The 22,315-nt window shown below is 41.7% G+C and overlaps 8 protein-coding genes across 8 annotated transcripts; 4 read left to right on the top strand and 4 right to left on the bottom strand.

Annotated features, from left to right (window-relative positions):
• Positions 1 to 71: 71 nt before the first annotated feature.
• Positions 72 to 5,909, top strand: LOC135344906 (malignant fibrous histiocytoma-amplified sequence 1 homolog). The gene is made up of 6 exons (XM_064542191.1): positions 72 to 502; positions 737 to 941; positions 1,021 to 1,130; positions 1,851 to 1,912; positions 2,246 to 2,384; positions 2,555 to 5,909. Exons 1-6 carry the CDS (start codon positions 133 to 135, stop codon positions 5,566 to 5,568), a joined length of 3,900 nt encoding a protein of 1,299 aa, XP_064398261.1. The 5' UTR covers positions 72 to 132; the 3' UTR covers positions 5,569 to 5,909.
• LOC135344931 (inositol monophosphatase 1-like) lies at positions 5,857 to 7,928 on the bottom strand. Its single transcript, XM_064542221.1, has 7 exons — positions 7,771 to 7,928; positions 7,398 to 7,531; positions 7,156 to 7,263; positions 6,948 to 7,102; positions 6,772 to 6,886; positions 6,244 to 6,395; positions 5,857 to 6,089 (listed from the first exon to the last, which is right to left on the bottom strand). Exons 1-7 carry the CDS (start codon positions 7,846 to 7,848, stop codon positions 5,980 to 5,982), a joined length of 852 nt encoding a protein of 283 aa, XP_064398291.1. The 5' UTR covers positions 7,849 to 7,928; the 3' UTR covers positions 5,857 to 5,979.
• Positions 7,924 to 10,431, bottom strand: LOC135344932 (inositol monophosphatase 1-like). Its single transcript, XM_064542222.1, has 7 exons — positions 10,270 to 10,431; positions 10,055 to 10,188; positions 9,730 to 9,834; positions 9,022 to 9,176; positions 8,818 to 8,932; positions 8,440 to 8,591; positions 7,924 to 8,107 (listed from the first exon to the last, which is right to left on the bottom strand). Exons 1-7 carry the CDS (start codon positions 10,336 to 10,338, stop codon positions 8,001 to 8,003), a joined length of 837 nt encoding a protein of 278 aa, XP_064398292.1. The 5' UTR covers positions 10,339 to 10,431; the 3' UTR covers positions 7,924 to 8,000.
• Positions 10,432 to 10,502: 71 nt separating this feature from the next.
• On the top strand, positions 10,503 to 14,754 carry LOC135344921 (MTOR-associated protein MEAK7-like). The gene is made up of 5 exons (XM_064542210.1): positions 10,503 to 10,900; positions 11,135 to 11,933; positions 12,311 to 12,429; positions 12,739 to 12,918; positions 13,234 to 14,754. The coding sequence occupies exons 1-5, from the start codon at positions 10,742 to 10,744 to the stop codon at positions 13,345 to 13,347; spliced, it is 1,371 nt and encodes a 456-aa protein (XP_064398280.1). The 5' UTR covers positions 10,503 to 10,741; the 3' UTR covers positions 13,348 to 14,754.
• LOC135344927 (uncharacterized) lies at positions 13,559 to 14,754 on the top strand. Its single transcript, XM_064542216.1, has one exon. It carries the CDS (start codon positions 13,559 to 13,561, stop codon positions 14,621 to 14,623), a length of 1,065 nt encoding a protein of 354 aa, XP_064398286.1. The 3' UTR covers positions 14,624 to 14,754.
• Positions 14,755 to 14,789: 35 nt separating this feature from the next.
• LOC135344916 (uncharacterized aarF domain-containing protein kinase 5-like) lies at positions 14,790 to 21,434 on the top strand. Its single transcript, XM_064542204.1, has 10 exons — positions 14,790 to 14,972; positions 15,183 to 15,246; positions 15,500 to 15,676; positions 18,739 to 18,762; positions 18,861 to 19,115; positions 19,646 to 19,861; positions 20,109 to 20,367; positions 20,528 to 20,786; positions 20,996 to 21,097; positions 21,229 to 21,434. Exons 1-10 carry the CDS (start codon positions 14,791 to 14,793, stop codon positions 21,335 to 21,337), a joined length of 1,647 nt encoding a protein of 548 aa, XP_064398274.1. The 5' UTR covers position 14,790; the 3' UTR covers positions 21,338 to 21,434.
• LOC135344923 (uncharacterized) lies at positions 16,200 to 18,325 on the bottom strand. Its single transcript, XM_064542212.1, has 5 exons — positions 18,029 to 18,325; positions 17,772 to 17,959; positions 17,608 to 17,705; positions 17,473 to 17,565; positions 16,200 to 17,365 (listed from the first exon to the last, which is right to left on the bottom strand). Exons 1-5 carry the CDS (start codon positions 18,160 to 18,162, stop codon positions 16,562 to 16,564), a joined length of 1,317 nt encoding a protein of 438 aa, XP_064398282.1. The 5' UTR covers positions 18,163 to 18,325; the 3' UTR covers positions 16,200 to 16,561.
• On the bottom strand, positions 21,420 to 22,299 carry LOC135344936 (peptide methionine sulfoxide reductase MsrB-like). The gene is made up of 2 exons (XM_064542227.1): positions 22,062 to 22,299; positions 21,420 to 21,874 (listed from the first exon to the last, which is right to left on the bottom strand). The coding sequence occupies exons 1-2, from the start codon at positions 22,297 to 22,299 to the stop codon at positions 21,555 to 21,557; spliced, it is 558 nt and encodes a 185-aa protein (XP_064398297.1). The 3' UTR covers positions 21,420 to 21,554.
• Between the last annotated feature and the right edge of the window lie 16 nt (positions 22,300 to 22,315).

Genomic DNA, 22,315 nt, shown 5'->3' with positions numbered 1-22,315 from the left:
ACCTCAAGGGGAATTTCCCTTGGATAGCCCCACCCCTACAACACCCACCACATTGTTTACTACGTACGGGTTATACGGCGTACAGAAGAGGAAGCAAGCAAAATACACTGCTCAATCTTGGAGAGACTAGCTATGGCTAGCTGTAGCACCAGTTTTGATTCGGATACTGGCTGGCAAACATTACTGAAGGAGCTGCAAAAGAAAGCAACAGGCCATGTCAATGAGAATAATGATGAGCCTATCCTAGGAGTGAGAGTGGTCTACTGCAACAACTCCAGCAGCAATCCCTCAAACTCAGATCATTCCGACTTGCACAATGAACACTGGAAAAAAGCTCTCACTGATAGCCTATCAGATAGGCCTAGGTCTCTTGAGGTGGGTACAGTAACTGGGTTCGACTTCAAAGAAGGAGTTGTATCAGTGTTGTGGGACTGCGGAAACACAAGAACCTATACTTATGATCTCTGGAAGAATTTGACAGTGTACAGCCTTGGACCAGCAGGTAATTTGGTAATTGTAAACTATATTATGCAATGTAACTTTACATCTATATATACAAAACTTTGTGAGTTATGTGTACATGATATTATATCTAGTTATAGCGAGGCTATATATTTTTTATTTAATTATAGTTTTGCAGTCAACAACTTGCATTATAGATCAACTAGTATAGTTTTAACTTATCTATTAGTATAATGTGTCCTCTCATAATTTTTCTGCTGTACTCTTTATATAGGTTATCTTGGTCAGATGGTATTCTGTGACAAGTGTCTCGATCCATCGAAGGGCCTCGCCTTCAGGCTGGCTAGGCAAAACAAGAGTGTGGGAGACCTTTACGACCTCTGTGTTCAGTGCTATAACGAAGGCGACGATGAGCATATGAAGAGTTGTTTCCATTGCAACATACCAAGTGGGAACATAGACCAAGATGATGATGATGCGTAAGTAATATTTACTTGCTGATGACAAAATCAAACTATTTGCATGTAGTAATACTTGTGCATGTATTTTCTTTTGCAGCAAGAAAAGATCTTTACCCACGCGAGAAGAGTCAGTTAAGTATTCACTTGTGGGGATATTCAAGCACGCTACTGTTGCTCATAGTGACTGCAACTCAGCAACAAGTACAGGTGATTATAATTATAATTATAAATTATATACTCAAGAGTAATGTATACTCATAATTATATACTCTGTCAACTATAATTATTGTATATATATACTGACAGGAGAACTGTTCATAAGATCACGTAATGTACTATGTGTATTTTTAACTGTGGGACTATTTATATTAGCAACACTTAGATTGGCGGTACAGTGATTCAGTATAATTATAGTGGTCTTAATTATATTGTGATGTGTGTGGGATTGCACCTGGGGAATTTGGCAAACACAGCTACTATTGACCACAACTATTAAACTTTTCAGTAAGGTCAACTGATCAAAGCTTTGACAAGTGGAAGCTTTTCACTTTTGAATGGACTAGACTGAATGGCATGGGAACATTTTTGTGTGTGATTTTAATGTTGGCTATTACATTAGCAACACTTATAGATTGGGTTACAGTGATTCAGTATAATTATAGTGGTCTTAATTATATTGTAATGGGAGAGATGCATGCATGTGTGGGATTGCACCTGGGGAATTTTGCAAACACAGCTACTGTTCCCACACTATATATTAAACTTTGGGTCATCACAATCAGTAAGGTTAACTGATCAAAGCTTTGACAAGTGGAAACCTTTCACTTTTGAATGGACTAGACTGAATGGCATGGGAAAACTTTTGTGTGTGATTTTAATGTTGGCTATATCAGTTGTCTTTGTATCTTGAATCTTATATACATGTAGGTGAGGTCCTTAACATTGTTCATGAGGAAGGGAAGTATGATTTGAGAAAGGCCAATTACTACGTGAGTTAATAACTGAAACCTCGCATTCTGTAATACTATCTGCAAGCCATAATTATATATAGCATTCTAGCCTGGCTTATAATTATTGTACTATAATATATATACAAGTGCATGTATACATTACAAGTCTTAGCTAGCAGAGCTATGGTACAAGAGCTTGTACATATATGCAGCTATCTTAAAATAACTTATAAAGTAGCTGAATTAACATTTTACCATGCACTATTAAACTGATTTCTCCCCATATTTATTTCCCGGTTTCATTGAAAGTGCGTGATTATGCAGTATTTTCCAAACACTGTACTTTGTTAGTGACAATGTTGATCTTATCAGGACTCGTGTGCCGAGGTTAAACTCGAGGATGGCTCGCTCGACTATTGGGAAGCTGGGAGTGGTGGGAAGGTGGAGCTTAAAGCCATCAAACCTGGAGAAGCCCCGTTTCTGGTTGCTATAGACCACTATATTAAATTTGGTAAGTGATTGCAAAGCTGCATATTATGCATTTCAAAACTTTATATTATGCATTACAAATGCATGCACACAGCACAATTTCATCAGTGTCTTGTATATTCATTTTAGCTCTCTCTCTATTATAAGAATGTGAGCTAGACTATTGTATTCTTGTCTCTTTGCTGTATATAGGTGATGTTATTGTCAAGGAGATGTTCACCTACAAGACAAAACTTGTAAAAATGGTCGAACCTGTGTTGAGCTATTGCTTCATGCGATTCAATCCGCCAGATGATGGAATGTCATGCTATTCGCTCACGATCAGTGGAACAAGGTTGACAGAAATTACCGATACCGAAATCTGGCGACGTTGTAAAGACCTGAAAATCGTGATCCTTTTGATGAACGAGCTAAACTCATTGCCTGCAGAGCTGCAGGACCATGCATCTACCATAGAGCTAGTGTGCGTACAACATAATAAGTTCACAATCGTTCCACCAATTATCTACGAGGTCCTGACCAATATCAAGCACCTCAATCTCCATGGGAACCAAATCTCGATATTTCCTTCTGAATTGCAATCTTTACAGCATCTTGAACGTCTTAAGTTTGGTCGTAACTACCTATATTCCCTGCCAGATATGTTCAGTGGTTTCAAATGCCTCATTGAAATAACGTTCAACAACAACTTTCTGACCAGACTTCCTCCATCATTTGCCGAGCTCACATGCCTAGAGAGCATTGATCTTATAAACAATTCGTTCACTTGCATCCCGGCATCATTACTCAAGTTACCTAATCTAAAATCCATTTACATGAGATTCAACAGAATTCACAGACTGTCTCCGCTTGAAGACATAGGCGGTACGGACACTCTTGCTCTACTGCAAAATATGGTTACACTTTCACTTGAAGGAAATCCGATCTATATACGACTTAAACCCTCAACAGATACAACTTTGGAGAATGTTAGAGCAAATTTTGTCGAACTTGAGCAGTTTCCTGGTCCAATTACAAAAGCTCTTCGTGTGCTTGTACTAGGCTCGTCTGGTAGTGGTAAGACTAGTATCGTAGAGGCTATAAGTTTTGACAAGTACGTCACTCCAACAACTGAAATGCACCACGATCACACTGTTGGCATCGATCGGTTCTCAATACCAGTGAAAATGACAACTGAAGGTGAACAGGACTTCATTGTTGAGCTACGATTGTGGGACTTTGCCGGTGATAGAAGTTACGTCATGATGAACGACCTCTTTATTACAGATGGTACACTAATTTGGATAGCCGTAAATTTCGAAACTTACAAAGAAGACACACCCAAAAGCTTTCAGCGGTATGTAGCTAATTGGTTACAGCAAGTTATGACCAAAAACGTTAGGCCTATTGTATGGATCATCGGTACACACACAGACAAATGTACACCAACAGAGGTTCAAAAGAAAGCTAAACATATTCGGGGCATGATTGAAGATGAATGCAAACTATTTCGTAAAGAACTAAAGAATGAGCTTGAAACGTTGAAAACAATAGAAGAAACAAATAAATACGGAAATCGATCACCAAAATGTGTTAGAAGAAATATTGAACATCTCAATAGGGTCAATGGTAACAGCGTACCTTGCTTTGTTATGTATAACTTGAAAGTACTTCATCTGACAAATACGCACACATTATCGGGATTTGATAATTTGAAAGAGAAGCTTGCTTGCTTTCTTGAAAATAAGTCTTTTGTTCATCTCAAAACAAAACTCGATGTTAATCAGCAAAGAGCAGCGGATGTACTTCGACATGAAGCGGAAAAGCTTCTGTCTGATGGACAAGCCCCTATCCTAGAAAGATCACAAGTGTTGGACATAATAAGAAATGAGCTTGGTCCACAAACAACTATAAGCGAAAATGAACATGAAGCATCATTATTTCTTGAGTACCTCCATCAAGCTGGCCACCTGTTAGATTGCAAGTCTAACGATGTTATAATGGATGTTGATTGGTTGATAGATTTGTTAAAACAAGTGTTCCACCATAATTTTTCAGCGATGGTAGCCGAGAAAAAGAGAACGTCTGCTTTTAATCAATTATCTGATGACATAATTCAGCGGGCTATAATGATTCAGAAAAAAAATGGAACAGTTGAGCAGCAGTTGCTCAAAGCATTGTGGCCAATAAACTCGGGCGTTTTTAAAGATCTGGTAAAGCTGCTTCAAACTTACGGACTCGCTTATGAAACAACTGATCCATCCGGTTATTTTTTTCCATGGTTAGTAACGGAAAGCAGTCCCAGTACAGTACCACCCAGTCTCACTGGTTTTGAAAGTCGAATTATGGTATCGTACGAGTTTTCCCCTTGCCTTCCAATATGCTTCCTACAGCAGCTGGCAGTCAAGTGCAAGGACGGCGTTTCTATCAAGAAGGTTTATACAAATTCATTTATCGTATCCGAATCAAATCAAATACAAGACGAACTAACTACTAAAACTGTGTTCGTTTCAATTTCACACGAGAAAAAATGTGGGCAAATTAAACTGTACGCTATCACAAATAAAAGTCAAGATACGTCGTTAATTAAGGAACTGTGGTCCATGGTAATGCAAATTGTTAAAAAAATGGAAAATCTTCTTTGCAATTGGAGATTTTACAGTAAATTTCAAAGAATGGTGTGTTGTCCTCTCTGTACCATGCCTTTCGTTGACTTGCAAATTCAGACACAAGTTGAACCAGAATGTCCACAAGCATTAGAGTGCTATAGCTGTGACGAAATAATTCCACCAGGCTACTTAGTTCCACCAACCGAATGCCAAATACCAGCAGATAAATATGTTGATGATCCTCCGGACGTCTTAGGTTCATCTTCAACATCTCACTCACAGCAATCAGTATCACCTGATCGTCATACCAATACAAGTGAGGAGAACCATAGGCCAGTAGCTGAAACTCGATGCGATTCCAAATCACATATTGTTGGTTTGACTCCTCCTGGCAAACAGGCCCACTATCCGCAGCAGCAATCTCAAGATGATGCATCTTCGACACTGCCCGACACTCCATCCCCATCCGATCTATCAACTGCAACAGGTGCAGAAGAGACTACCAACCAATTGGAAATGGGCAGCGATACCAACAATACACAGCAACATCAAAATTTAGAATCTTTCATTCCCCTTATAGAGCAATGGTTTAAAGAACTAGGATTGAAAGGCAAATAAAGAGTACTAAACAACGCTTTGTCTGAGCCAAGAATAACAGTTAGGACAATTGCTAAACACAGATCAAGATATCAATCAAACTTAAATGTGCTTTGTACAAATTACATCTATATAATAGTTAGACACTGTTTAGGAAGTTTCTACATGATTTAGAAGCCCAAAGGGCTGGTTGTAGTATCCCGAACGCAGTGAGGGTTCTACTAGCCCTGAGGACTTCTAAATCATGTGGAAACTTCCTAAACAGTGTCTAAGCATTTTAGATCATAGCAACCATGAGTATTTAGCCAATCAGATTTGAATGTTCTTATCTAATCTTTGCTACATGATTTTCTATTGAAGTACATGATTTTCTAAATGGGATAGAACATTTCCTCTAACCAATCAGATTGCAGTATTTATGACAAACATGATCTAAATAGTGTTAGGAAATTCTAATTGTTTAGTAAATGCTACTAGTTTAGCGGCCAGTTCTTGTGTCCCTGCACAGAGCACCCCCCTCCTCATCACGTCCAGTGGATCACCTGATGTGTGTAGATTACATAACTGTCAATTACATAGTATCACTTGGATTTAATTAATTTGTCAATAATGTGTTTGAATGGAAGTAGAATTACAAATAAATTGATTATCAATTATAATTATGTTTATATTAATTGGCAATTACGGTTAATATACCTGTAGGGAACATGGTGACTCCGCCCGCCTCCCTCACGATGATATCACCACCTGCAATATCCCAACAGTGGAGGTCGTTCTCATAGTAGCCATCAGCAATGCCACACGCCACTGAGCACATGGCCACTGCTGCTGACCCTATGCAACGAAAGCTGTGTGTGTGTGTGTGTGTGTGTGTGTGTGTGTGTGTGTGCGCGTGTGTGTGTGTGTGTGTGTGTGTGTGTGTGTGTGTGTGCGCGTGTGTGTGTGTGTGTGTGTGTGTGTGTGCGCGTGCGTGTGTGTGTGTGTGTGTGTGTGTGTGTGTGTGTGTGTGTGTGCGCGTGCGTGTGTGTGTGCGTGTGTGTGCGTGTGTGTGTGTGTGTGTGTGTGTGTGCGCGTGCGTGTGTGTGTGCGTGTGTGTGTGTGTGTGTGTGCGTAATAAGGTCACTCCAAAGTAGTTAGCTAGTGAAGTAAGCCATGTACAATAGCCTCAGGGCCTGCCACAGGGAGTCCCCTACGAGCTATATAAACACTGACTGACTGACTCACCTTTCTACTGGATTGGGCTCTTTAGCAAGTTTATAGGTGACGTCAAATTTTGACTGCAAGAGACGTTCTTTCTTCGTACTGCCGGTGTCAACTAAAATCATTGCTTTAGTCGGCTCTGGAAAAAATAGGTATAATTATTATTATACACGTCAATATAATTAGTGTCTCACGTGTACCTGTGCATTTAGAGACGTGTATTGGTGTACCGTTCATTGTGGCCCCTCCCCCTTTCCTGGCCGCAAACATCTGATCCATCACAAAATTGTAGACCACACCCACCACCGGAGTCTTGTCTATAGCGAGTCCAATAGACACGGCTGAAAATGGATACCTATATAGACAATGTAATGCAATCAAAATTTAATTTTAGCAATTTAAAATTACCCGTGTACAAAGTTAGTGGTTCCGTCAATGGGATCAATGATCCATGTGGGGTGGTCCGTTAACTCTGGATATTTCCCACCATCAGCTGCACACTCTTCACCGATAAACCTGTACAACAGAAATAATTTTTTTTGAAGAATAAAGGCACAAAGCACACTAGTGTAGGGATAGCTACATCCATAGACCTCTAAATGGGTTCAGAGTTCAATGCAAAGTGTGTATGTGTCTACCTGTGTACGTACCTGTGTGTGGGGTAGTGATGCCTAAGCTGTGATATGACCAGCTCCTCCACTCTCTTGTCTGTCTCTGTGACTAGATCGGCAGTGGAGGTCTTTGTCTCCACCTGCTTGTCAAGCAGAGACGCCTCCTTGGCTACCTATAGCATGCAATACGGAGGATAGATATACTGCACACACACACTCACACTCGGTAGCCCGACACATGTGGACATTATTTAATATTTCTGGCTATAATTATCGATGCTGCTGCGTACTGTACAGAGATCACTTGCTTCACCACCCACGCCCACACACCCACACACCCACCCCACACATCGTAAATTCATGTGCGGGAAGCTAAATAATTATAACTACTCCTCATCACACAATTCTTTACATTGCCGGCTTGTCTTGCTATCTTGAGAGCAGTATGCAGGTACTCCTCGAGCGTTACTTCACTTTGCTCCTCTGTCATGGCAAGTTAATAGATTATTAGTGGAGGGTCATCAAGCTAGCTAGCTAAAGGTATATAGAGTGCTGAATTTGCACATTCTTTGCCATTATCATCATCATCATAGATTAAAAAATCCCACAAAAATTAACTAAGAGTCCATGATTTTTATATACTCAGTCTCTCTCGTACTCCAGCTTGGGGATGTGTGGTGCTAGTTTAGCGGCCAGTTCTTGTGTCCCTGCACAGAGCACCCCCCTCCTCATCACGTCCAGTGGATCACCTGATGGGTGACGACAACAGGTTATTCAGCGAAAATACACACACAAATGTACAAGTTATGTAACTTATAATTACAAAACAAAATTAATGTTAGCAAGAAATAGTAAATATTCTACACCACCCTCTGTACATATAGTAACCATGGAAACCCTCTTAACGGCCATCCCTGAAGAAAGGTAATCTAGTACAATATAATTGCCAGGGCACACAAGTCCCAAATGAACAGTTTGTGTAGAAAACAACCTCTCAACAAAGGCCACCTCTGTACATGTATAAGTATTCCACTGTATATATATTATATATAAGTCTGAGTGACTACACCCACCCCCTAACCTGTAGGGAACATGGTGACTCCGCCCGCCTCCCTCACGATGACATCACCAGCTGCAATATCCCAACAGTGGATACCGTACTCAAAGTAAGCATCAGCGCTCCCACTAGCCACCATACACATGGACAGTGCTGCTGACCCTACCATCCGAATACTGTGGGAAGACAAGTACAGCATCATTATACCGCTGTAGAATCACAATTTTAGTGATCTAAGTTAAAAAATTTATATTTGAGAGGATAATTAATAAGAAATAACTTATGCTATAAACCGCCATATTTCACATCCACGTTATTATACCAGACCATCACACCCCTTTGAAGTAAAGAGGCCATTTTATCGGCTCTACAGCTTTACTATAGACCATAGACCACACCCACCCATGCACAGGCCTCGGCTCTACGGCTAGCTCATAGAGACAGTCCACCTTGGGCTTGAGCAACTCTGGTGGTCGGTTGGAGCCAAACTCACTCAACAAGAGAGACTCCGTCAACTCTGAGAGGAAACAACAGTTTATAGTTTTAGTTTATAATAACACAATAATATTGGATATGCTGATTAGAATTAGTGTTGCGATCACGTACCTGTGCATTTAGAGACGTGTATTGGAGCACCGTTCATTGTGGCCCCTCCCCCTTTCCTGGCCGCAAACATCTGATCTAGAGAGAAGTTGTAGACCACACCCACCACCGGAGTCTTGTCTACAGCCAGTCCAATAGACACGGCTGAAAATGGGATTCTGGGAGAAAAGGAAACGGTATGTGCATCAACACACTGTGTATGTCAATACGAAGCAACGAGCGGTCTCAAAGTGACAAGATTGGAGCTTTACAGAAAGCCATAAAGGGTTAGTTGAACGTCTTTCAACAGCCATAACTTGAGTACCGTTGACCCCATGTCAAAAATTTTATGATTTTCTGAAAGCTTAGAAAGAGACCTTTCAAATGATGTGTTTCAATCCAAAATTTGGTCGGGGCCCTAATTTCTTATTTTTCGCCCCTGAACCATGGGCTATAATCCATGGTATTGCCAAATTGGCAAATACTTTTATCTCTCTAATATGAACTTTGGTGACACCATTTGAAAGGTCTCTTTCTAAGCTTTCAGAAAATCATAAAATATTGACATTGGGTCAACGGTACTCAAGTTATGGCTGCTGGAAGATGTTCAACTACACCCCCCCCCCCCTCCTTACAATCAATTGTTCGGGGAGCTTTAGTAACAGTCCTATTTCTATTTCTTGGATAAAGGTACTCACATTTGTGAATAATTGCACGCATGAATTGTCATACCCGTGTACGAAGTTGGAGGTACCATCAATGGGGTCCACCATCCAGGTGGGGTCGTTGGTCAGCTGGCAGTCCTCCCCTGCAGCTGTGCACTCCTCACCAATAAACCTGAGGGGGGGGGGGTCAGTTAGTTCAGTGGTACATAAATTATAAGATAAGGTAGAAATGGCAGAGGGGGTACACTTCACATACAGGTGAAAGACTGTTCAGAAAAGGGCCGGTAATTGTTATAAAACACGACTGATAATTATTGTAAATATATAAAGAACCACATTGAGGATGGCCACACCCACTACATGTATTATTATCGGACACGCTAGCTCTGTACTTGTGTGAGGGGAACTTTTGCTTCAGCTCCGACAGAATGAGCTCCTCCACTTGCTTGTCAGTCTCGGTGACCAAGTCTGCGGACGATGCCTTTGTCTCCACCTTCATAATCGAGAAGGAGGCCTCTCGAGCAATCTAGGAGAATAGGTATAATGATATTTAATGGAAAATTTGTAGCATATAATTATGTAGCATATGGATCACAGACATCCATACCTTCCCAGCTTTTCTGGCTATATTCAGAGCTGCTTGTAGGCATTCATCCAAATCTGTATTACCCGACATACTTTAAGGAAAAGAAGAAGACCAACTTCTCAAGTTCTACTACAAAATTAATTTCCACCCTCAACTCCAAATGTTGCCCATCATAGTGACCTTTGACCCCGCTGCTGTAGAGCCAGTAAAGGGGTGGGGCTGCTTTCTGCAGAAACTGCATGCACTCACTATGTGGAGCTCGACAGACAAGTACATAATTGTAGACTAACAAGCTAGCTAGAAGACAGCCTACTTAGGTAAGCTTCTATAGCTAGCTAGCTAGCTAGGATAGCCATGCTGGCAAATTTGGGGCGGGGCTGTTGCTCTCCGAAAATGAACTCTGAGCTATGTGATCTTTGACCCCCCCTTTGAGTGTTTTTATTTTTATTGTCAGCATTTTCAGTATTTAATTAAAGTGCTAGCTAGCCTACCCATGGGGGCAAATTCATCAGTAGGGTCTGAGCAAGACCGGGATAGAGTCCTGAGGAGAGTGAGTCCACAGTTCTCCCAGGATGAGGGACAAGCTATCAAGAAACTGTTTGTGGCCATAGCAGGTCCTGAGAGGAATGTGTATGTGGAGGCCAGCCTGAAGGCAAGTACGTAGAGTAGTCTGAGCTGTAGGCTAGTTGTGTGGCCTCTGGTGTTATAGCTATGTAGGTCTTGTTATTGGGTTCTGTAGCCTCTAGATCATACCTGCTTTACGTAGCTAGTCTGTTTCTGGTGTTAGCTACTGTACATGTTGCTTTTTAAGTATAGCCTCTGTATCAGACGATGTTTTTAGCTCATCTGATCTTATTTGTTTACAATCCGTGCTTCTATTCTGTAGGCCTATATTCAGCAGTCGAGAACCCATCTCTCCTCAGGGGGTGTGTCAGGATTATTCCATGCTCTACTCGGTCTATATTCACAGACGGATGTTCCTCAACAATCATTCGAATTTTTCGCACAACACACGTGCATATTTCTCAAAGGGGCTCTACAAGATAAGGCCGAACGATTGTACATTTTCTGCTCTGGTGGGTCTGCGTCGTTGACAAAGAGTTCTCTAGAAACAAGTTTGATTGAACTAATCAAAGTTTCCAGTGAGAGTCAATTTGTGACAGAAGTGTGCCCACACTTAGCCAATTTTTCAAGCGATTTAGAGAGTGTACAGCGACTATCTTCATTCTTATTAAACAACTTTCCCGACGACAAAGACTTCAAAATTTCTCAAAGCTCATTCGAAGAATGGATATCGAAATCAGAAATTTCCCAAAAAATTTGTCATCTCGCTTTTTCGTGTATTTTCTACCAAGAGGCACCGCCTACTTCGAGTGTTTTATCAGAGTTTAAAACGAGTCCTCTTGTCCCCACGAAAACCACCCACCCCCTTATTCGTGAGAGGTTCTCGTCACAACTGTTAGACCACTCCTCTCTCACTCTGCTCAGTAACTTTATTCCGACCGACCTACGTGGTCAACTGTATCCTCTGTTTTCCAGTTTTCGTCACGGGGAGAGTTATTCGATGTTCTGTAAACAGCTGGTCGGTTGTCAAGGGCCCACTCTGATTGTTGTCAAGGATACGAATGGCTACTTGTTTGGAGCATTCGCTGCTGAGAACTGGCAGTTTGGCCCAAAGTTTAAAGGTGAGTGCCATGTACATTGTATTATACCTTATTAATTGTGTTTCTTATGTATATAATAATGTTTTCCTTGACATTACACATTGGTGAAGTCCAAGTAGAAACCACCAACCAGGGAAATTGATATTAGGAAGCATTGTTATAATTAATACGGCTGTATAGAATGCATGTTCCCTGGATACTCTAGACCAAAGCTGTAGTGTGTGTGTGTGTGTGTGTGTGTGTGTGTGTGTGTGTGTGTGTGTGTGTGTGTGTGTGTGTGTGTGTGTGTGGTGTGTGTGTGTGTGTGTGTGTGCATTTTACCAAGACCCTTATTATGGACTCTTGATTTTACGTACATGTATGTATGTATGAATTCCTTTTTCCCACCATATTTGCAGGCAATGGCAACTGTTTCCTGTTCACACTGTCACCTGTCATGGGTGTCTACCTCCCCTCAGGGTATAACGAGAACTACATGTACCTCGAGCAAAATGCACAGACTCTACCAAATGGACTAGTGAGTGGTGGTTTTACCTGTAGTATTTTGATGTGTGCAGTGGAACCCTTTGTGATGAAACACCCTTGGGAAACATTCATTATTGTTTTGCTGTTACACAGAGGTGGTCTTTGTTGATGGGTTGTTTTGTACACAAACTGTTCATTTGGGACCTGCCCTTTCTTCAGCAGGGGTCAGCCGTTATGAGGGCTTTAAGATCAAACTTGCATGAGGACTGTTAGCTTAATTGTAAGCGAATGTAATTTTGCGATTAATTGTTTATTGTGTATTGAGTGTCTTTAATTATGTTGTTCTCTTTTCCTACTGTAGGGTATGGGTGGTCAGATGGAGTACTTCGGGCTGTGGTTGTCAGCTGACTATGGTCAAGGACACAGCAAAGCCAAACCAAAGTGCTCCACTTACAATAGCCCCAGGCTCTCAAAAGAAGAAGAGTTCAATGTTCAACTGCTGGAGGTGTGGGGAGTGGGAGACCCAGTATTACCAGAGGAGGTGAGTAGAAATTAACTGACTTTATACGATATCCTTCTGAACATTTAATATCTGTAATACAATCTCACCACTTTAACTACTTCTACCCACTTGCATGGTTGTACCTCCACACTGTACACAGCTATAGTTAATGTCCAGTCTATAAAACTACTATTTGCATTACAGCAGTAAAACACCAGTTGTTGTCAATGAGTATTTTCCCCCAGAACCTTTTCAAAATATCCGCTGATTTCGCATGCACACACAACCCACCCACACAACCCACCCACACAACCCACCCACACACACACACACACACACACACGTACTATTCAGGTTGACAGTGGTCCCAGTATTCTAGACAAAGACGCAGCAGCCAGTGCTCTGCTGGAAATGGCCGGCAAGAAGCTGTACAGTAAAGACATTCGACAAGCTCCTGACGACAGTTGATGTGCCTTGCATACATGGACATAAGTCACATTATACATTTCCCTCTGAACTATATATTTTGATTTTTAATGCTGTTGTGTGACATTGTGCACAGAGTGTATTTATAACCATGATTATGAAAGAGAGCACAACTGTTACATAAGAGCTGGTGTCGGAGTGCATGTGTCGTTTTGATGTGGTTATGTAAGTCAATCTTTACGAGTCAACAATAATGGCTGCAAGATCTTTTATGATGCGAGCTAGCAAGACCACAGTTCAAGACAGAGCTGCTGGTGCCATCATGGGTGCCATGGTTGGAGATGCTCTTAGCCTCGGATGTCATTGGTATTATGATCTGGACCAACTCAAGAGAGAGTATGGAGAATGGATCAATGATTACACTACAGCCAAACCTGGTCACTATCATTATGGCTGCAAGGCTGGAGACGTCTCGCAATCAGGCCAGCTGTTTCAGTACCTCCTAGAGACGCTGAACGAGAAAGGAGAATACTCAGACGAGGATTACTGCCAGAGAGTCGATGGTCTCCTGGCAACTCTGGATGGAACGAGAGAAGGAGGGAGGTATACTCAGAAAGACATGCGCGATGTTTGGAGAAACAGAGTGGTAATGAAGAAACCTTGGGAGAAAAGTGCAAGTTTGTTTGGAGATACGACTGACTCGTTTGTACGTGCTGTCGCTCTAGCTGCTCGATATCACAGTGATTTCCCAACACTCATTAAGAAAATTGTCTCTAATACTCGATTGCAGTATCAAGATCAACAGATCCAAATCCACAGCATTGCATATGGCCTCACTGTTGCATGCCTCATCTTGGGTGTTGACTACAAGCGTGTAACTGGCCATTTGATGAACTACAAGGGCATCATTTCGTCCACCATTGGGAGTGAGCTCGGGAGAGATAGTGATCAAGATGTTCCTGAGCCAGACTCTCTTATTTGGACAGCATACGCAGCACAGGCTGTTGTCAATCCTGATCTACAAATCAAGTCTGCTCGAAATGCTCCTCAAATGTACGGCCTAGCCTGTGCCTATTATATGGTTCTCCCTGGGGCCTACTACCTTGCTGCTCGTTTCCCTGATAACTTTGAGACAGCTGTACTGACTGCAGTGAACAGTGGGGGACAGAACCTGGCCAGAGCATCTCTGACTGGAGGGATGGTGGGAGCCATTACTGGTCTGTCTTCATTCCCAGAGCGCTTCATCAAGGGACTCACTGATGGAGACAAGTGGGTCGAGGTGGCCAAGAAGATTGCCCAAGATGGAGCCAAGAAATAAGAAATGTAGCTACTTCATTTTTTAGTGTATGTGCTGTATTGTGTGGGTGTTGAAATTCTACCACAAACACCCACACAATAATAATATAATGTTAAATCACCTGATTATGATTAACGATCTTTACCAACTGAGTAATTTGCAAGATGATGAAAACTAAAGACTAGAAGATGATGTTTGCAAGAAGTTTGAGCTCAGGGAGGGGACCTAGACGGCCTCGTATCTTAAGGAATGTCGTACTGCTTGCATCAGGTGCTGGCTGTGGACTGGGAGCCTACCATTATCTGAGAGCCAGTGCAACTGAGAGGAGAAAGATGAGAGTGGCAGTAGAAGGAGTAGGGAGGTTCTTTAGGTGAGCTAGATCTTTACAGCTGGCAACTACTACACTACTATATCACACATGCACATAGTATATACAATAGACTAGTAGCAAGTGTGTATAGGACTAATACAGTAATAGGTACAAGCTGTACATGTGTAGTTGATTGTGTAATTTTCGTATTATTATTAATTAAAAGGTGTGTTTAATATTGATGATGCTATGGCAACCAACGGTGTGCAGGTCTATATCTGTGGGACTGCTCATATCCCTGGACTACTGGTGGACTACTAGGGGACTGGACGAGGTAGGGACTTTGATTATGTAATACATTCACTTTTGAATATAAAATTATTATTGTGAATCAATCTAGTATTTTATTGGTAGTCATGGTTGAACCACACTGGTCATTAATTAATGAGAACCTTTACAGTCTTCTTACCTCACACTTAGTTACCATTCATATTATGACACAGGATGTGTAGACACATCCCGTGAGTTAATTATTAGGCAAGTTCGTGTAATTTCTTATACTTACCAATTTTAATCCTTCGTAACAGGAAAGTGATGAGTATGAAACAGCAGCCGCACCTGTACACCAGAGGTCAGCTGATCGTATTGTGAGCGGAGCATTGAAGAATGGCGGCCTCTACATCAAGTTGGGTCAAGGACTGGGTTGCTTCAACCAGGTCCTGCCCAGACAGTACATCGACACACTCAAGACACTCCAGGATAAGGTGTGTGTGTGTGTGTGTGTGTGTGTGTGTGTGTTGGAGGGGTTGAAACAAACGAATATAAATTTGGAGGTTATCCATGCTGTAAACGCAGTGCTATGGCACCCAGGTGAGTAGACTCACATATCACAAACAAACAGACAAATAAACCAAAGTACTACTATACCTGTGGCCGCCCATGCACGCCTCAGGTAACAAGATACTCAGTAGAGCGTTCACCCCGTGCGTTGGATATGATAATTGTTTTACCTTAACAGGAAATGATTATTCGATTAGAAATTAAACAGTTTTTTTTTGTCGGCTTCGAACTTATTATTTTTCAACCACTGTCTCATTAGCAGTTAAAGCAGTTCATAAAAATGTCTAGTTTGCTTAAACAGTTTAAACACACAAACCGAAACACACATCAATCACTCTACATCTGCTGCGCACGCTACTGAACAGGGTATAATACTAAGAGTTGTTGGTAACAGTGTTTCAACAAGCACCAGCGGTACAGCGCGTATCTTCGACTTTAGTTTAGAACTTCACACAACAATTAGATATCAATGAGAACAACTGACAGAACTGAACATGCATGCATGGTATGGTATACACAGAGACGCACAGGGCCTCTTTACAACAAAGAACTATTGTACAGAACAAGAGGCGCTGCTCTAGGAGAGATAATTACAATTACCAATAAACATTCCTAAACACAAACTATATTATGGTAACTAAAACACTAACACAGTAATGAAGTCTAAGTGTTCTAAAACACATACCTATAATAAGAGTAATATCTAAATATCCATGTATCAAGATCTATATAATCATATATAATTATGTAGATCTATACTAGGCTACATGCGTATCTACCTCTCTCAATTACTGCATTCAGAGACTCTACTACAACTCCTGCCTAGCGTTTTTCACTTCTATGGCAAAACGGGCATAATTGTCTGCATTGACAATTGCTCTTTTTGGATCATCTTTAGCCAGTTTATTGCAGAGTTGTTCATTATAGCATACTTTTTGCTTACCCCTCACTAACAGCTTTTCATCTTCAGTGGCTGCCGAGTCGTGCGTCATTTCATGAATGATAGTGATAATCTGTTCATCCAATTCCGTTGAAGGCTTGAAAAACAATGGACAAACATTAACTACATGTTGCTTTTTTCCTTTGAGAGTGGCATCCACGGCTGCCAATACATCTTTCCCACATAGCTTCTCAGGGAGAATATTATACACGTAAGGATGATTAAGGCCGTTTTTAGTGTCAACAAAATTTTTTTTCACTTCATCGTAATTTTCTTGATTTAACTCGCCGAACCACTTCTCATACAGCAGAGTTGCTCTTTTCTGGTCTTGCAAGTAGTCAACAGCTTCCTTAAGGTACTGCTTTGCTTTGTCGTGAGCAGCCTTTAAGTCATTGAATTTAGACGGTGTATGGGTACCAAATGCAGCAAATATAGTATGGTCTCCAATTATATAAGTTTGCAAGTAGTCAACAGCTTCCTTAAGGTACTGCTTTGCTTTGTCGTAAGCAGCCTTTAAGTCATTGAATTTAGACGGTGTATGGGTACCAAATGCAGCAAATATAGTATGGTCTCCAATTATATAAGTTTGGTAGAGAAGAGACTGGGTCGCCAGCCATTTTGTAAATGTTTGTTTAGTAGCCGTATGTCTTTTTGTAGCTATAAGTGTCTCACTCTGCAAGTAAAATTTCATGCATAACAGATGTAGCTACACTAAGTCTTTAATAAATATTTTGCTATTAGAGAACTACCATCCAGACTTCGTAGTAAAAAAATGCGTACTTTTGATGCTTTGTCTGTATTGCTGTATTCCAGTTCATCGTGCTGCTTTGCCTCCCGAGATGAACAAGAGTCACTTGATGATTTGTAGCAGTCCTGTATAGATTGTAGGCAAAATAAGTATAATTAAAGTAATACCTGGATCTTAGTTTCGATTTGAATCCAATAATAATTGTTGTCCTCAAATGAGAAGAAAGTACCCAGGTTTCTAGTAAACTGTTTGGATGCACCCTTTCCTGAATAGATATAGTTAGTACCATGTTAGAGCTTAGCAATCACCATTAAACTGTTATAAGACTTGCCAAAGTATTCATAATCAGAATCCAAGATATTTTGGCGAAGAGGAATCACGGGTTTTGAATAGGGCAGAAGTGTTTCACCCTCCAACTCCCACACCTCAACAGCACTGGCCCAGTACAGATTGTCCATCATTGTATTCCATTTCAGTGCACAAGCTCCTTGTTGTTTGTCAGTATTTGTAATTGTTAATCTGATGTATAACCAGAGAAAATTAACAGATGTTGCATATTCAAACAGATAGCATTTGTCAACAACTTACGTGACTTGAAGACTGTTAGCGTCTATTTCGATTTCAGCACTGAGCTGATCTTCATCACATGCTAGAGGACTGGCCGCAACAAACAGAAAAGATCCAGCCAGCAGAATAACTGCTGTCCTAGTTATATTACCCATTAGTAAAGGCAAGAGTATATGAGTAGCACCAGTTCGCTTTCTTGAAGTGCCTTTGATAGAGATGCAGAAACACAGCCTTCACAATCGCTTGCTTGAATCGAATCATAGACGCTTGAATCCGGCCATCGCTTTCACTTTATAGTGACAAGCAAATTCATTGGATAGCTATAACAACAGTGACGTCAAACAGTAGGTTATAAGCATATTCATATGAACCATGACAGGAATGTGCGTCACCGTTGTTATAGCTATGTAATAAATTTGCTTGTCACTATAAAGTAAAAGCGATGGCCGGATTCAAGTGTCAGGAATATGCTTATAACCTACTGTTTGACGTCACTGTTACTATAGCTATGCAATGAATTTGCTTGTCAGTTTAAACATACGTAGTACAAGCCAGTTAAACTGTACTATGAATACAAGGCCTCTTCTAGGGTTACGTGTATATTAAATTACATTTCCGTTAGTTATTCTAATTTCTGGTTGGATCATTGTATATCTATTATCATAATTATTATTCTCTCTCTCTCTCTCTCTCTCTCTCTCTCTCTCTCTCTCTCTCTCTCTCTCTTGCAGGCACTGGCTAGGAAATCTGGAGAGGTAAGAAATAGTTGCCATACAGAATTTAGCCTCCTTTATCTAACAATAATTATTTAGCCTATTAGAATTATTTTGAAATGTTGTTCCAACTTGTGTAGTTGGACCTTCTCTTCATGGAGGACTTTGGTCAACTTCCCTCGCAACTTTTTGCCAGTTTGAACCCTGAACCCGTGGCAGCCGCCAGTTTAGCCCAGGTGTTTAAGGCCGTAACCAAGGACAACCGGGAGGTGGCCATCAAGGCACAGTACATAGACCTGAGAGACAGATACGAGGGCGACATATGGACTATCAAGACACTGCTCAAACTGGTCGCTATTGTACATCCGAGGTTCTCATTGTCATGGATATTTGAGGTGTGATATTTGAGGTGTGTACAGTAGCGAGTACAGTAGTGGGTATATTTCGAGTCGAGGGTTAAAATATTTGTGGTTTTCACTGATTAAGTATGTACCCCGCGAACATTTATACAATATCGCATGCATATGCTGCAAATTGGCTGCTATTCAGCAAAATTAAATCCGTGAAAACCTTTCTAACAGTCATTCCGCAAAAATTTATATAATTATACCAACTCATTAGGTATAGTTTTGGGCATAATAGTGAGAATTAACATGTTCTAGTTACGTAGTTGCTAACTAGAGCTATTACTACATGTTGTTGTAGCCTCAAGCAATCTGTGGTTGGCAGGAATTATACTCGCTAAAGTGGGATATTTCAGTGGTAGACTGTGGTATGAACAAAACATGTGAGGGTATAGTGTTTTCCCACTAGGCCTGCTCTGAATACCCTAGCCTTGATCCCAGGCCGCACTCTTTCTGAGGCCTCGTGAAGGAGGCTCTGAATCCCCCCCCCCCCCACACACACACACACACACCACTTTCAGGAGCTCAGGGAGACACTGGCAGAGGAGCTGGACTTTGAGCATGAAGCTCACAACTTGGAACAGTGTGGTCGTGACTTAAGAGAGCTGCCATTCGTGTACGTGCCACACGTCCATTGGAAGCTGACCTCCAAGAGGGTGTTGACTGCTGAGTGGATTGATGGCTGCAAATCCAGCGATAGAGAAAGCATCCAGAGGATGGGACTGAGTCTGGCTGACGTGAGTGTGTGTGGGGTGTGTGGCTGACGCGTGTGTGTGTGTGTGTGGGTGTGTGGGTGTGTGTATGAGTGTGTAAGCTAGAGGGAGGGCTTTGTAGGATCACACACACACACACACACACACACACACACACACACACACACACACACACACACACACACACACACACACACACACACACACACACACACACTACCCTGCCCCCCCACACACACACACACACTACCCTGCCCCCACACACACGCAGGTGGCCAGGAAGGTGATCACAACATTCAGCCACCAGATATTTTTGACCGGGTTTGTCCACGGCGACCCCCACCCTGGCAACGTGCTCATACGGCCCGCCCCTCACAACAACAAGACGGCACAGGTAGTGCTGTTAGACCACGGGCTATACACGAGGCTGGAGGAGGAGATGAGAGTGAGCCTGTGTAAGATGTGGAAGAGCATCGTCAAGAACGACTTGAATGTGATTCAAAACGAAGCACAGAAACTGGGGGTGGAAGGTGAGAGAAGCTTCTTTTTTTTTACCTCCTGTATCAAAAGTTGGCACGTTGCTATTCTACGTACAGTTCTCTCTGCACTAGAATGCTAGCTATTGTTAGCTGTGACACGTACAATGATCATGCAACACAAGTCTCCACTACATTGTCCGTCTTCTCCCAGACTATGAACTGTTAGCTGTGATGCTCACCAGTCGGAGTATTGCCACACACAAGAAGATGCTCGGGATAGCCAACTCTATGTTGACCAAGGAGGACGTGGAGGCAGTGAAAAATACATTCTTCCAGTTTGACGGTGTTATGAAAGTTCTTCGAGCTTTACCGACATCCATGATAATCATACTGCGTAATATCAACATTGTACGCTCTGTGAGCAGAGAATTGGGAGCACCTGTCAACCGGTTTAATATCATGGCTAAAAGGTTTGCTGTTGTAACGATACTTGTAGGTTTTCCTTTTAATTAGGGCCTGCATGTACGCACATTAATTTTGTTTTGTTACCTTCTATACACTTTTAATTAGATTCAATCTATAATTATGTCATGCTAACATTTTTGTTCCAGTAGTTCACTACCCCCCTCCCTCACACACACACACATACACACCTCACACACACACCTCACACATACAGTGCCATCCATGGGGCCTCTCTTTCGACTGACCCTAGCCAAAGAACGTGGAGGGGCTCAGTGTCTAGCTGGGTGGAGGCAGTCAACTTTGACTTCAGACTAATGTAAATATTGACGAGCACACCGTGCACACTGTCTTATGTATAGCTATACAACTCAAGTAATATTTGAGGTAGCCATACATATTTTTTAACATAGTATATTTAGCTCATCATATCCCCTAACACATACACAGGTGGCTGTCTGTGAAGCTGTGGTGGTCAGTCAATACGCTGAGAGCAATGCGATTGGTCGGACTCATGCCCCCGGGCAGTGTACTATTAGAACAAGCAATGTTAGCGTGACAACCCCATCCCTATAGTTTTAATTATTTATTTTATTATCAGTTCTGACAAAATTTCAACGTAACCCTAACCTTGTATAGAATTATTATTATTCAAAGATCGACAATTTTAATATGGCATGTTTGGAAAACAATCATAGATAAAAACAAAGCAAATTAAGTATGAGCAAGCTACATAGTCATTAAAAAGACTGGTATAATTGATTGTATATGGCCTCTTAAGACTTTTCGTTGAACTTGAGGGAACATGAGTTGACACAATATCTCAGTCCAGTGTCCTCCGAGGGGCCATCGTTAAACACATGACCAAGGTGTGCTCCACACTTGGCACACACCACTTCCGCACGCTCCATACCAAGAGAAGTGTCCACTATACGATGGACATTAGCCTTCTCAACCACGTCAGTAAACGAAGGCCAACCACTTCCTGATTCGAACTTCTTGTCAGAATCAAAGAGAACAGTGTCACACACTACACAGTGGAATTTCCCATCCTCTTTAACGTCGACATAGCGACCTGTAAATGCCCTCTCTGTGCCTGTGTGTGTGTGTGTGTGTGTGCGTGGGTGTGTGTGTGTGTGCGTGCGTGGGTGTGTGTGTGCGTGGGTGTGTGTGTGTAGTGATCGTAGTATAGTACATAGTATTACCATTAATTTTGTCACCATCAGCTACAGTTCTAACATTTCAGAGAAACTACAAGGAATGGACTAGATAGATCTACTCACCTTTATTCTGGGTGACATTAAACTCTTCTTCTGAGAGCTTGGCCCTCAATTCTTGCTCAGTGAAGTTGAGCTCAGGTTTGGGCTCCTCACCAGCTTTGAACATAGTGTCCGTGTTTCCTTCTTTGCTGCTATTAGTTCCCATTGTTGCTGTCACTCGTATTAGTCTAACTGCTAGCACAGGGCGAACCAGTGTGGCTAATCTATAAAGGCCAGGCCAGGAAGCATGGAGAGGAAGCATGGAGAGGAAGCAAGGT

Source organism: Halichondria panicea, chromosome 12 (genome assembly GCF_963675165.1).
Source record: "Halichondria panicea chromosome 12, odHalPani1.1, whole genome shotgun sequence".
Lineage (NCBI taxonomy): Eukaryota > Metazoa > Porifera > Demospongiae > Suberitida > Halichondriidae > Halichondria > Halichondria panicea.
The sequence above is the reverse complement of the archived record's forward strand: the minus strand, read 5'-3'. Positions and strand labels throughout refer to the sequence as shown.